The 15,851-nt window shown below is 36.8% G+C and overlaps 1 protein-coding gene across 9 annotated transcripts in view; it reads left to right on the top strand.

The window, feature by feature from the left end:
• Window positions 1-15,851, top strand: part of Larp4B (La-related protein 4B) — a 965,589-nt gene that overhangs the window by 940,949 nt on the left and 8,789 nt on the right. For all 9 annotated transcript variants that reach the window (XM_067147303.2, XM_067147309.2, XM_067147307.2 and 6 more), the window contains 2 exons: window positions 1,552-1,912; window positions 2,019-2,193. In XM_067147303.2, the coding sequence (XP_067003404.1) occupies window positions 1,552-1,912; window positions 2,019-2,193 (536 nt within the window). The remainder of the gene's footprint in view (window positions 1-1,551; window positions 1,913-2,018; window positions 2,194-15,851) is intronic.

The following is a 15,851-nucleotide window of genomic DNA, read 5'->3' as shown; positions in this document are numbered from 1 at the left end:
CAAAATATAATATGGTTCTTAAATCTTTATCATAGTTTTTATAATGTGTATGACGTAGATAAACTTATATATGTTTGCCAATGTTTCCAGTGTATATCAGCTGATGATGCAATATAAAGCGTCGAAACTAGTCCTGATAAAATAAATATACATGTTGTAATTTCATCTTAACAACATTTTTGGTATTGAATAAGGTCGATACGAATTTTAATAAATTATAATCTTGGTTCAATACGGACGAATAATGAAATTTATATACTTGACCATTGTTTGTTGTGATGTGCTTTGTGTCTTCTGTTGTGGCTCATCTCCGATAAGTGGGATTACTGCTCTATCCCGAGTTTTTTTTAAAATTTGCTTGCCGTCGCACCGACACAGTTAGGTCATATGGCGATGATGAGACAGCAAACGGCTAGGACTGGGGAGGAAATGGTCTTGGCCTTAATTACGGTACAGCCCCAGCATTTGCCTGGTGTGAAAATGGGAGGCTAGGAAAATCATCCTCAGGGCTGTCGACAGTGGGGTTCGAACCCACTGCCTCCCGGATGCAGACTCATAGCTGTGCACCCCTAACCGCACAGCCAGCTTGTCCAGTCGTACCGAATAACAGTCTGCCTGAATATTGGTGGGAAGTAGCTGGGGAGTTAGATAACTTTCTTCTTAAAGCATGCCATTCCTCTGGTTCATGAATTTTCTGATACTACTGGTATGTAACAAACTGGTTCATCATAGCATTCAAGCTATTCAATCCCTACTCTGAGGCACTGACTGGAATGAGCAGTGTGCATATTTAACGGAATAATGGCAGAGAAGTGTTCACAGCTGTCTGCGGCCTGGTCATTCCAGCACTGGAACTTTGGTCTGTTAGATCGGCACCGTAGTACGGTTCGTTACAAGTGAGAAAATGTACGGTTTTTCATTTCGAGTATTTTATATGATAACATTGCTTTTATTCGCTATATTTCTACTGACGTTTATTGTAATGGCCAAAGTTGACTTCAGTTAGGAATACCACAAAGACAGTCTTTCTGAGAATCCCATATCGAAGTACGGGTACATCAACTAGTAATGTATAAACAAATGTACTTCCACACAGTAAGGGGCATTGAAATTATTTGAAGCCTTCAGTTGACTTTTCCTTTCACTAATTATTGCTACTAGAACATTTTCCTATCATGCGTAGAGTGCATTCGCTGACATTGGGAACTGTAGACCTCTCATAGCGCCCTCAACTTCCGATTGAGAAGACCCTTTTGATCCTTTTGCAAGCATTATTATTTTTATTTTCTGCTAAATCATTCATATTATTGTGGCTAAATAACTAGTCACTGGTGAAAAATCGTGTGGATGATGCTTGCTGGATGAAAATATTAACAAATTTTCAAAAAATATATATGGATGATTTAGTCGAGTTATTCCTTATTTTGTGGTTTCAGTCGTTAAATTTCAGCCTGGTGCTGATGTGTGATTTCTTACATCCTAAACAATGAAAGTAATAAATTGGTATTTTCTTTGGTGTTCATAGGTAGTATTCTGCTTTACTGCTTGCAGGACAGTTCCTGTTGCCAAATGTATGGCTGACAAATCAACTAAGACTGATGATACTCTCCTGACCTGTGAAGCATCAGGTGGGAATCATACTTCAAGCTCAAAGGTTGGGGAAGGAAATAGTCTCAAGCAGCCTCTTCCAGTTGTCTCCAGTGTGATGCCACCAGCAAGTAAGCCAATTCCTACCACCACCAATGCTGCAACAATGACTAGTGCTGTAGTTGTGACTGATGTGACGACAGTCCCCGCTCGTACTGTTGCTACGACAACTAGCACAAGCACTTCAACCACAGCTAACGTCGTCACTCCTGCCACAAACACCACCACCAACCATACCTCGTCTGATACAACTTGTTCCTCACTGGTTTGTACATTATTGGACTGTAAAAGTTTTCTTGTGTGATTGGTGCTTCTTTTCTCTGATTATTTGCTAATTTTAAAGTTTGTATTAATCTGTTGTACTATTTTAGGAGTTCAGTGGTCCAACACGTCTAAGCTATGCCCAAGTAGCTCAACATCACAAGGAGAAGGTGGAGCGTATGTTGCGGGAAAAGCAGACTACAGAGCAGCAGGAGAAAGAGCGTGAAAAAGAACGTAAAAAGGAGGCTCTGGCAACAAGGATTTCACAACATGGTGATATAAGAGGTATTAAGATAAAAAAATTAATTATTATTGTGAGAGTAGAGGCGAAATGAAAATGAAATTAAGTGAAGAGGGGTACCACCTAACCGTGTATACAACCTGCGCTCTGAATTGCAGGAGGTAAGTAGAAAAAATTATGATCATCTGGGATTTTTGAAACTCCTATTTTTTTCTTTTATCTTGACCCACTGTAGCTCTGTCAGTCACTTTCTTCCTTGTGGCAAAACCCCTTCCTAATTTTGTTATCTTTTCAGTCTTTAGAAGTTACTTTATCATTCCTGTCTTGTCATTATTTCTTTATATGTCTAATGTTTCACCATTTTCTTAATCTGCGACACAACCATAAGTAATGGTTCAATAGCCCGTGACAGTAAGAATTCATAATGGTGAAAAATGTTCTCACTATAGTGGATTGTAGTTATACCAGATTTTTAGTAAAAGTCGGGAGGCGGGGGACCATACACATTAAAATCTGCATGAAACGGCAATCCGTATTTTACGAAATTCAATACTACATGAAAGTGTGTGTTTAATTTCATTCTGAAGGAATTACAGTGGAACCTCGATTCTTCGTTTTTGGAGGGACCCCCGAAAAAAAACGTACAACGCGGGAAAACGGAAAATCCGGGAATGAATGAACCATGAACAATTTGGCTAAACATCACAAAAAAAAAAAAAAAAAAAAAAAAAAAAAAAAAAAAAAAAAAAAAAATGTATGCTTAAAATCTTACAAACACCCCTAAACCAAACTATAGCCCCAATGGGCCTTCCGCCTGCCGAGGTGACGCATGGTTAGTGTGACGAATCCTCTCGGCCATTATTCCTACCTCTCTAGACCGGGATCGCCATCTCACCCTTAAATAGCGCATCAATTAAAGGTAATCGTAGAATGAGTGAACCCGGAACCAATCCTCATATCCAGGTAAAAGTGTCTGACCTGGCCGGGAATCGAACCTGGGTCCTCCGGGTGAGAGGCAGGCAAGTTCGACCGTGGGGCCGGCTTCAAACGTTAATTACCGGTACGCGACTTAAAAGTCTCGAAACTTTACATTCAGTTTTACCGGGGAAACTTCTTTCAGTTCAGCAACTTTGATCGGTCAAACTGTTCAAAAAACCTAATAACATCAAGCCAAACAATCGACCACAAGTATTTTTTAATTCTCTAATGTAATAAAATAAAAGCACATTGGATACAAAATCGTCCAACATGATGGCGAAATCCCTTTTTCTTTAATTCTTCCATTGTAATTTGGTCACCGGTATACTGTTCGTAGTCAGTTTGTGGAAATTACCGCGCAAATTAGGCCTACGGCCTACATCGACTTCTAAAGGTTATGTTGAACTCGAGAATATTATTTCGAATGCAAGTATCGATTCTCAAGTTTTCAAATGCATTATATTCAATAATGTCCGTCACTAATCACAATTAAATTGGAAAGAGAAAAAATATCATCAAAACTTCCGAATTTACGGTTATTCGCGAACTTGACCTCAGCTGGAAAACGCCCTCGCTGTCCAAGTCGGTACGAGTGCGAATTGATGCAAAAGTTTTTACATGTACCGTAACGTGCGCAAATAAAACGACTGCGGTTTTAACATTTTAACACAATAACGTGAAATTCCTAGTCTTACATTAGGACCAAAACAGTAAAAGGCAATCCCAAAACCTCCCATGGCTTTATGTATGTAAGGTGAAACATCTGTTCAGGTCTCGATAACGTAATCGTACCGGTATGCGATAATATTAAAATACTAAATTTATGTTACTTAAGAAGGAGCAGTTTAGATTCCTGCCTGAAAGCTCAGTGACTATACAGTGCCCTGAGGGAAGTGCCGAAAACCTGTTCGGCGATACACTCGAAATAAAAAAGTAAACATCTAACCCTGGACATAATGTAGACGCTTTGCAAGTACGAACATTTGACGAAACTCGTACAGTCTTCATGTAGAGCTGTCGAAATGCGCTATGTCTCCTTCCAGTTATTGTGGACACACTCTTTGTGATTTCGATTCTCTAAACAATACCACCTGAATGCGATGCTAAGATGGTCCCTTATGCAAGTTCACCGCCGATCGCTTTTCCTCTTCCTCAAATTACTGCTATGGCTGGACGTTGACACCAAGATCCACAAGTATGCGTTGCCGCCCTTTCGTGAGATACAGTTTCTTGAAAAACGCGTGATCGAGGATTTAACGTTGATGGGACTGAAATTTCTGAACGGTTGATACAGAAAATCGTTTCTTCGAGGAACGGATAATGCGGGATTTTTACAACGTGATTTAATTAGGATGCTCGCGGGACCACGTAATTTAAACGGATAATGCGGGAAAACGTAGCTTCCGGGAACGTATAATCGAGGTTGTACTGTATAGCATTACTCCAGAAGCTTCTGTGGCAAAAAGTTTGTTTTCTTATTCAAACAGCGTCCGTCACCTAACCTAACCATGTATCTATAACGAAAACATATTTCAAGTGCCCGTGAAGAAATGATAACCTCCTCGTTATAAATTTAGAAATTTAACCATTTGTGAAAAAATATAAACTTACCTCTGAAATCAGTGATACGCTTTCCCATATCTTGATGAGTATCATATTCTTACTTAATTTCAGTACATAGTATTAAAACTATGCGATCTTTACTTTATCGTTTATTTCTAACTCGTTAACTGTTATCAACCACGTTATTTACATGTTTATTACAAAAACATTCCTCTTTTATTTCTAGTTTTTTTTACGGAACAGCAATCGACGGGTATTACTAATCGATGAGAGAACTCCCAAGTGAACCTAGTGAGAAAACGATACCAAAGATGATCTATTGCATTTTGTGGCAAATATTTCAGTTTTGTTATTCAATCAAATTATTATTATTATTATTATTATTATTATTATTATTATTATTATTATTATTATTATGAACTTCATTGGTCACATTGGACCACTTCACTCCTTCATATACACTTTTTCTTTGAAGGTTGTGCTGTTGATCTTCTTATCTGCCCAGTACTTCATTCGCTCTGATTGCAGTGTTCTTCAGGGTGTCCACCCGTATGGAAAACTGGAAAATGTCAGGGAATTCAATAAATAATGGGAAAATAAGGAAATGTCAGGGAATTCAGAAAAAATACAGAAATTCGTTCTTCTGCCAGATGAAATGGCCACACCGTATTTATCCATGTAATAGAAGCACATTTTTCAGTTATAACATTAATCTAGAGCATGACTTTTGTACCAAGAATAAATTTAAAAGAAAACTTAATAAACATTTTAAAAAAAACAAGTATGATTTAGAATGTGAAGTAACAAATGGCATCAGTAGCTATATGGATAGCCAATAGGCCAATTCCAGGTGTCATGTGTTTACATTTGTACATTTCTTTTTAATATATATATGAAACTTACCATCCAAACAAATTGAGATTTATGTATAATAGCGTCTAGATGATACTTAACAACCTTCAGATTTCATTATTGTAAGCGTGATGTAATGCAATTTTATAAAATTTTAAACTTGGCGATGAGTGTTCACATGGAATGGGCTTTTTAACTTTACATACCTTTACGTTGTTTCTAAATTTTGCGAATTGTGGTAACTTTTACAAGGAGGACAAAGATACATTTTGCGGGGGGGGGGCAAATATGTAAATTGCGTAATGTCAGCGCGTAATATAGTTAAAGATGATCGTCGCTTGTTCACTTGACAGCGTCGTGGGATTCAAAGATATCAACTTCATTTTGTTTCTGTATTGAACGGAGATTACATAGATAAGTTTTAGTAAAGTTCAGCCTTTTCAATACAAATTACAAGTTGTATAAGATGTTATCTACAACGTTTATTCAATATTGGTACCGGTTTTGACACATACAAATATCATAATCAGCCTAATCACACAAATTAAGTCATCATCATCCTTTCCCTTTATCCAGCTGTAGCCGGGTAGGGGCAAATATGGTTTCTCTCCACTTTCTTCGGTCTTTCCACCACTCCTCCTCCAACACTGTGTCCCAGTCCAGGTTTCTTTCTATAATACTGCGTCGGATTGTATCCTTCCATCTCGATCGTGGTTGTCCACGGCCTCTCCTTCCTTGCATTTGCATTTCCGTCACTTTTTTTGGCATTCTTTCATCACTCATTTGCTTTATGTGCCCAACCCATCTTAGTCGGCTCTTGTCTATTCTATCGTTCATTTTTTCCACTCCAATTTCTTCCCGGATTTTCTCATTCCTTAGTTTGTCTCGTCTACTCTTCTGTATCATACTCCTCAAGAACATTTCGGCTGCCTGTATTAGACTCTCATCCTTTGTCATTGTCCAAGTTTCTGCTCCACAAGTTGTTACGGGTACGTAATACATCTTGTGCATAGTATCCTTTGCTTCCATTGGCACATCTTTGTCCCGTAACATGTTTCTTAAACTATGATCGAAACAACTTCCAGCTTGAATCCTCTTATTAATCTCATCATCCAGTCAAGCATTCTCCATTAATTCAATCCCCAGATATTTGAACGTTTCCACTACTTCCAGGGGCTTGTCTGCAAGTCTAATCTGACCTTTCCCTTCTTTCTCCCTTCTAGGCATAACAAGAGTTTTACTCTTTTCTACACTTATTTTCAATCCACATTCTGCGATCTTCCCATTCACCACATTCAACTGTTCTTGAACCTTCCTGTCGTATTCTCCCCAAATCACAATATCATCTGCAAATAACATCATGTTCATTTCTCTTCCTCTATATGCTGCTTTTGCTGTTCTCATGATGTCATCCATTACTATTGTAAACAGGATTGGTGATAGAACACTTCCCTGTCTCAGCCCACTAGTTATTTTGAACCAACTTGTCCTGCCAACTTGTGTTTGCACACAACTACAACATTCCTTATACAATGCCATGATAATTTTTATTAATCCCTGTCCAATTCCTTTCTGCACCAGACTGTCCCAAACTTTAGTCCTGGGGACACTGTCATATGCCTTTTCAATGTCAATGAATGTCATCACCATATCATTCCCGTACTCCCATTGCTTTTCCATTAGTTGTCTCATAATGAAAAATGGGCTCTATTGTTGACCTTCCACTTCTGAAACCAAACTGATTTTCCTGTATCTGATTCTCAACCCTTAACTTTATTCTACTTTCCAGTATCCTTTCCATTATCTTAGCAATATGGGATATTAGAGTAATTCCTCTGTAGTTCTTCAAAACTTTCTTATCGCCTTTTTTGAAAATTGGGATGATTATTCCTTTTTGCCAATCCTCAGGGACCTCCTTATTCTCCCAGACATTCCTGAGAACCCGTTATGTCCACCGCAGTCCTACAGTTCCAGCTGCCTTTATCATCTCCACTGAAATTTCGTCTATTCCAGCAGTTTTTCCATTCTTCGTCTTACTGCCATTTCAATTTCATTCATTGTAATTTCTTCATCAACTAATTGCCTTTCCAGGTCGTCCATTAAATGACTGTCATCCGTTCTTATGTTCAGCAGCTTCTGAAAATACTCTCTCCATCTATTTCTTACTTCTTCTGGCTTTGTTAATGTTATGCCACCTTCATCCTTCAAATGTGGTGTTTACTTGATCTTTCTTTTTGTTTGTTAAGATACCATACAGTAATTTCTTGCTGCCCAGCTTTTCCTCTTTTCTTCCTCCACTACTTTCTTGGCCAAATTCTTTGCCTCGACATATTTTCTTCCACTTTCTTCAGACTTAGGGCCGGTTCTACCACCTACTGGTAAAGTAGCGCGTAATTTGCCCTCCGCGTAAAAGGATGTTTCCGTCCGACCACTCCCAGGTAGCGCTATCGGCAGCATAAATCGTCGTTACCCGGCGCGTAATTTCTCGGCCACTTCGAGGGCCCGATAAGACTTTACCTGCCGGGCAAGTTCTGAGAGCTGAACATTATTAGCTGTATTTCTGGTGATATGCAACTCAAATTAGCTTAGTATACTGAAAAAAGCAGTATACTGTAACAGTGATCGATATTGTATTGCAGGATTTTGAACATTAATGCTTCCCGTTAGTTGCAACGGTCACACCAGCCTCTGGCATCGGTAGCGCAGGGAACACATTTTATACGTCAAGCTTTCGTAAAGAAACTCTAAAAGGATGTAAAATCAAAATCTATTTGGAAATCATTTCAAATGGGCTTTAATTTTCTACTTTTTCAGTTTTCGGACACGAGATATATATTACTGTATGTATCCTACCTAACCCAAGCGTTTCCGTAGCGTAATGGTTAACACGTTCGCTTCGTAATACGAAGTGTGCAGGTTCGAGTCTATATTATGACGATTCTTTTTTATTTCTATTATTAGTGTTGTGTTAATCTGTATGCCTCTTTTCGTACGTTCTTATCACAATATTATGTCTACTAGGAAAATTGCTTTATATTTATGCTACTTATAGCAAGTGATGTTATAGGACTGTCGCCCAGGTAGCAGATTCCCTATTAGTTGTTTACATAGTCTTGTACATTATTTCGAAGAAATTGGAAACTATTCCATTCCCGAATTCCTCTTTCTAGGAATGGATATTTATCCCGATTAGTTATTTACATTTACAGTACCTTCCAACTTTATCTTCATAAAGTTAAAAATTAAAATTAAATGCTTTATGAATAAATGGAAGCATCTGGAACTAAACGAGGTCACAACTAGTTGCAAATATAGCATCGCGGAGATACTTAATCAATTCACAGAAGCCTGCAGATAGAATGCTCAAAGGCAATAAGTCCGTAAAGAAGATGTGTGTATATACGTATATGGAAGCGCGTAAAAGAGAGTTAAGAACAACGGCAGGGAACGAAAATACACTTTAAAATGTAAATTAGAATTAGGATGAAAACCTGCGTACCTTCTATTACGGAGCGAGCGACTTGACCAGTCTACTACGAGAATACCTTTCAAAAACGCTGCCTTGCATGACAGGTTGTAACTGGCGTAAGAAAATGTAATCTCGAGATTTTAATCCCAAATAGGTATTGATATTGAAGATCATAGATTAAAATACGAAAGCTTGACATGAATCATTGTCCATAACTCTTAAGACTTCCCTTATTAGGCTTTTTGGTGATAATCAGCAGACGCAAGCACAGGGAAATAAGACAATCGAAATGGGTTTCATGCATCTGACGATAGATAGCACCACACTCGAAAGCGAGAAATCGCTGAAAATCAGTCTAGCCAACTTCGTATATCGGTGTCTAGCTCCTGGTAGCTACCTAGCGCTTGCGCGGAGGTGGTTGGACGCAAGCCAAAGTACCAGCCGATTTACACCTCCAGGTAGTTTACCTCCCGGGCAGCTGCCAGCCACTTTACCAGCAGATGGTAGAACCGGCCCTTAGATGTTTTCCATGCTTTCCATGCTATTTTCTTTACCTTCACTTTAATCTTACCCTATCATTCCACCAGTATGTCTCTTTGTCTTTCACATTTCCTGATGTTCTACCACATACCTTTTCTGCACATCCAACCAGTGCTTCCTTAAATCTTTTCCATTCATCTTCAACATACCCCACCTCCGTCCTGGGTACCAAGGGTATAATTTCCCTTTGAAATTCTTCTTGTATGCTTTTTTCTTCAACTTCCATAATTCTTTTCTCTCTTCTTAATGGGGTTTTTTCAATCTTTCTGACTTTCAAATTGACTTAAGTACATGTTAAAATTGCTGTGGTGACGTGGGGATACACATCATACATTATTTTTTACCAAATAAATATATTAATTAAAATGTTTAGCATGCTTTGGCTGTACAATCAACCTTTTCTAATCTTTTTTTTTTTTTTTTCACTCTGAACGTGTGAAAGTCTTTAAATGTTTCTTGTTACTATGTGTTAAAATGGATGATGATGATGATTGTTTAAAATGGCCTAACATGTAGATCATCAGCCCCATGTGTTATCAAATGATCACAAGTCATTTTACAGTTGCATTTAAAATCTTTTAGTGATTGTCTTGCCAATTCATTAAAACCACTTGTTATTCAAATGTCATCCGAGTAAGAACAATTTAGTCGATAACACATTGCTCGTGTAATGGAGCTTGTGGAACTATGCGTTTGTATATCTCATAAAACACGTTTTCTAAAATAGGCTTGTTACGCTTGTTAAAATTTGCACTGAGACATCCATGAAATTGTTTCGTATAAGACAGTATCGTTTAAATACAGTCGTTGTTTGTCCTACCGTTCTTCTCTTTGGGCGTAATACAGGTGATCTAAAATTTCTCAGTCCATTCGGGAAGATTTAAGAAGCCTTGGACAGCGTGCTGAGAAGTTTGACCTCAGTAAGCATTTCTCTTTCATTTCTGGACTGTTAAAATAGGAAATAACTGTTGATAAGCCCTTCATTTTTTTCGGGGATCTGGATTTCTTCGCCGAATCTCGTACCTGTTAGCGACATACACGTAACTGGGCAGGTGTAATCTTTCTTCTTGCGATACCGTTTACAACGTTCCCTGTGAGTAAGCAGCATTATTAAATATCGTCTTAGTGTGAACACTGACTGCTATTCTAAAATACATCCTGTACAAGAGAGTGCGACGCTGAAACTTAATCCTTTGGACAGAGGGGAACTTCCCGGTCGCCTGCTCACAAGAATGCCATAAACACGCGACGTATTTTACGATCTTCATATAAATCCATTTGGAATTTTAAACAAATGATACAGCAGCTTGAAAGGGTGTACAGTATTGGTTTTGCATACTAAGTTTAATTCAGATAATCTTAACAGAGTTTCACTAATTTCATAACTTTTCATCATAATGAACAGGAATTCCTAAAACTATTGAGAAATATCCAATGAATTTAGCCTCTACATAAAGGTTTAATTAAGTGTGCAATTAAAAACTGAAAGACATCAATAAATTAATACATATCATAAAATTAATTTAAAATGTTTTATCTATCAAAAACAGATTGTTGAGTTCTATTTTAAACTTTACTTTTTCCTACTTGGGTGGACTATTTACTGGAATCGGCCAATAACAAGCAGTAGCGACTATGGTTGATCGATTGTTTGATGGAATTTTCAATGTTTTTATCTGCTTACTATTGAATATTCTGTGTTGTTGGAGAATTACAATATTAAATAGAAGGAAGGATCCACCTTTATATACTGCGTTATTAAGTTGAACCAAGTAGAAGTTAAAACCCGTTCATTTGGGACCGGTTTCAACACATTTGAAGTGTCATCCTCAGATCGTGACATCACAAAAGCTAACAAAGGTAACACTACAGTAGTAATGGATATATTTCATTTCATCGAAAAAAAGAAAAAATTCTTCAGTAAAAATTCCTTTTATTATTATTTACATATTTTACGCCCACATTGGAGCACTGAAATCAATACATTTGAGTTAATTTCTTCTTCTTCTTCTCCCAGAACTTTTTCATCCTCTCCGACCTGGAAGCCCTTTGTGTGTCCGATATAGTATATTGTTTCCGTTCAACTGCTTTTAGTTTGAGACTTATGCTTTTGTTCTTCAAAATCCTCTTCTCTTTTCTGTCTTTGATTTGTTGCCGAGTTATACCCAATTCTTCCAAATCGTCCTGAACTTCTTTGAACCAATTATTATTGATTTTATTCTTCAAAAAGTAATCGAATAGTTGTTTCAATATCCTGGTGTCTGCTAATCTTGATATGTGACAGAAAAAGGAAATTCTTCTTTTACGCATTGTAGATATTATTGATTCACATTCACGATAGACAATGTTGTTAGGCAACAATCTCCACTGTCCATCAACTTGGTGTTTTTTATTAATAATTGTTCTAAGAATTCTTCTCTCAGTTTTCTGTAATTTGTCTGTTGTAGATTTTACATTTAATTTGAATAAAGTTTCACTAGCATAGGTTGCCTCTGGTTTAACTATGGAATTATAGTGTTTCAGCTTAGCGTTTATCGAAAGAGATTTTTTTTTATAGGTTGGCCAGGTAAGTCTTTGTGCTTGTTTAAATTGAGTTGTTCTGTGTTCTATTGCTTCTTTTTCATTTGTGTTCCATGTTATTATTTCCCCAAGATATTTGAATTTCTGAACAATTTTAATCTCTTTATTACTGTTCAGCTGAATAACTGGTAAATCAACTTTAAAAGTTGGCATCATTTCTGTTTTTTCAAATGAAATTTGTAATCCCATTTTTTTTAGCTATAATTTCTAGTTGTTCAATTTGAAATTTAGCCTCTTCTATTGTATTTGCAAGTAATGCTAAATCGTCCGCAAAAGCAAGGCAGTTGAGTTTAATATTTCTACCGATCTTGATAGTTGGTTGGCATTTCTTGTTCCATTCACGCATAACCTTCTCCAATGCACAATTAAATAACAATGGTGAAAGTCCGTCTCCTTGTCGAAGTCCAGTTCTTATAGTGAATGATTCTGATAATTCACCTCTAAATTTAACTTTTGCCTTCGTATTTTTAAAAGTCATATTAATGAGGTTAACAAGTTTTTGATGTAAGCCAAATTCTTTAAGGCTTTTTAATAATGAGTCACGATGAATACTGTCGTATGCTTTTTTAAAATCTACAAACGTGATGACCAGACCCTTACTTCGAACTCTTTGGTGCTTCATTATCCATTTTAAACTAATGATTTGATCTGGACAGCTTCTACCTGGTCGAAATCCTCCCTGATATTCTCCAAGTTCTTGGTCGAGTTGTTCTTGGATTCTTGTGTATATAATCTTGGATAAAATCTTGTATGTAATATCAAGTAAGGATATCCCCCGATAATTATTTGGATCGGAGCGATCACCTTTCTTGTGCAGCGGGTGGATTATCGCTGTATTCCATTCCTCAGGAAGCTTCTCCGTGTTCCAAATATCAATGATGTATTTATGTAGGTTTTGAATAGTCTGATCATTAGCATTCTTCCATATTTCTGCTACTATTTGATTCTCTCCTGCTGCTTTGTAGTTTTTAAGTGCATTAATTGCCGTTTTCACTTCATTGTAAACTGGTGGTATAATCTTTTGTAATGGAGTTTTATTTTTTGGGTTAGGATCAAATTCTAAATGTTCCACAGGATCCTCACAATTAAGTAACTCTTTAAAGTATTCTGCAAGAATGTTAGCATTATCCTGATTATTGTGTTCCATTTTACCATTTTTATTTCTTAACATAAGTGTGGGAGGGGTAAATTTAGATTGATATTGCTTGAATGTTTTGTAATAGTCTCTTGTTTTATGTTGATTGAATGTTTCTTCTATAGTGCTAAGCATTTCCTTTTGATAATTCCTTTTAATTGTCCTAATTTCTTTAGCTGTTTGTCTTCTGGCATTAATTAGTTCTTCTCGAGATTTTTCCGTTTTCCTCTGTTGATCATTTATCCATGCCTTGTGTCTTGCTTGAATTGCTTTGTCACATTCCTCGTTCCACCACGCATGTTTCTTTCTCCTTTTGATTGGGGCAATTTCTTCAGCTATGGTTTTAAGTTTGTTGATCATTGTCTCTAATTTGTCATTTAAAGGTGTTTTGGATCTCTCTAAATATATTTTATTATTTATTAAGTAACTGGGATCATAATTTCTCCTTGCTTTGAGATGATTATGTTTGTGTTTCCTTTTTGGTGTTAACTTGATTTTTATTTTTGAGATATAATGATCCGAGTCAATGTCTACCCCACGGAGGACTCTGACATTATAAATTTCTTTATGATAATCTTTATCCATGGCAACATGATCAATCTGAAACTCTCCCAATTTTACGTTAGGGCATTTCCATGTCATAAGTTTATGTGGTCGCCTCATGAATCTGGTGGTTTCCAAAACGAGTCTATGATCTGCACAAAGTTCAATTAATCTTTGGCCATTTTTGTTCGTTAATTTATGAGCTGGCCATTTTCCTACAACTGTGCGATACTTCTTTTCTCTGCCTATTTTAGCATTGAAATCTCCAAGTAAGATTTTTATATGCTCATCAGGGATCTTCGCTAATATGTAATCAAGTTCCTCCCAAAAGTTTTCAACTCCTTCTCTATCTTTATTGTTTTTGTCATTTGTTGGTGCATGGACATTTATTAAAGTATAAGTTTTATTCCCTACTTTAATTGTTAGAAGTGCCATCCTCGAAGATTTTGAAGAAAATTCTTCAATTGAGTCTATTATGCTACTATGAACAAGAAAACCTACACCAAATTGAGGGACATTCTTCATTACTCTTTCTCCTGGAGGTCCTTTGTAGAGACGATAACCTCCTGATTCAATTGGGTCCTGGTCTGTGTTCCTAAGTTCTTGTAAAGCCATTATTAAAATCCTATGTTGGTCCATCACATCAGTTAAATGTTTCAACTTGCCCACCTTACTTAGTGAATTAATGTTTAATGTTGCAAAGTATGAAAATTTTCCTGATTTGTTGAACTTAAGTCTCTTCTTACATTGTTGGGTTAGTCCACTGTCTGTCAGCTGTCTGTCGATTGTCTGTTGGGCTTCCAGGCGCTCCGATTCGCCTAGGTCTTCTACTTGACACCCCACCGATTCCGAGTGGTGTCTTTGTGCAGATCCTTGTTGTTGTTTGTCCACACCGGTGGATTTATTCATTAGAAGACTCATCATCATTGATTGTCTGATCTTTCGATCGAAACATTTCTGACCAAGGTCAGGCTTTACAATTCCAGATGTGATCTGGAAAGGTGATTAATGAAGTATGAATTGGTGATGAATGAAGTGCTACAAGTTCATCCTACTCAACAGATCCAACATCTCCTTAAACAAACCCTAAAGAACTCTTCTTATTTACTGAGCATGAGAAAACAAGATTGAGTATGAATCCAGGCCTGCCAACCGCAAAATCTCTCCCTAAGATTCATAAGACTGATGTCCCCATTCGACCAATTATTAATTACAGACCCAGCCCACTTTACAAATTAGCACAATTCATTCAGAAATTTTCCTAAGAACAATTACAAATTTTTATTGAATAAGTCTGTAAAAAACACCATAGGAGTAATTGAGAAATTAAATAACTTGAAAATTCAACCACACCGTTCTCTACACTCTTATCGATATTCTCAACATGTACCCCAGCATTAATATCAAAACATTACTTCCTATTATTGAGAAGAATTTAAACGCATACAATTGCTTAAGCAAACTTGACAATGATTTTATGACCGTCTTAAAATTAGTAGTTAATAACAAATTCTTCATCTTTGACAATATAATTTATCAACAAGATAGTTTGGCAATGGGTTCACCAGCCTCAGGGATCTTAGTGGAAATATACTTAGATTTTTTAGAACACGATTTCATTGATAACGACTTTAAACACTCGTTATTTTGGGCCAGATATGTAGATGACACATTTGTGATCCTATATGATATCAAGAGTTTTCAATGCAGCATCTACTCTTAAACAACCTCAATAAAATAGATCCGCATATTAAATTCACTCTTGAAACCGAATCAAACAAATAAATTAATTTTCTAGGTATAACAAGCAGCAGATTACCTTCCTCATCATATATGATTTATAGAAAACCCCATTCGTACAGCTAATACCATAAAACAAGACTCTTTTCATCCACAGACACATAAACGCCCCTCGTACAACAGTATGGTTTACCGTGCTTCCAAAATTCCGCTATCTAAGGATAACTTGAATAAAGAATTAAATATCATCCGCTCCATCGCCAAATTTAATGGTTATAATAGATATTTTATGGAATGCATTA

Source organism: Anabrus simplex, chromosome 5 (genome assembly GCF_040414725.1).
Source record: "Anabrus simplex isolate iqAnaSimp1 chromosome 5, ASM4041472v1, whole genome shotgun sequence".
NCBI lineage: Eukaryota > Metazoa > Arthropoda > Insecta > Orthoptera > Tettigoniidae > Anabrus > Anabrus simplex.
This window is presented reverse-complemented; position numbering and strand designations above follow the sequence as displayed.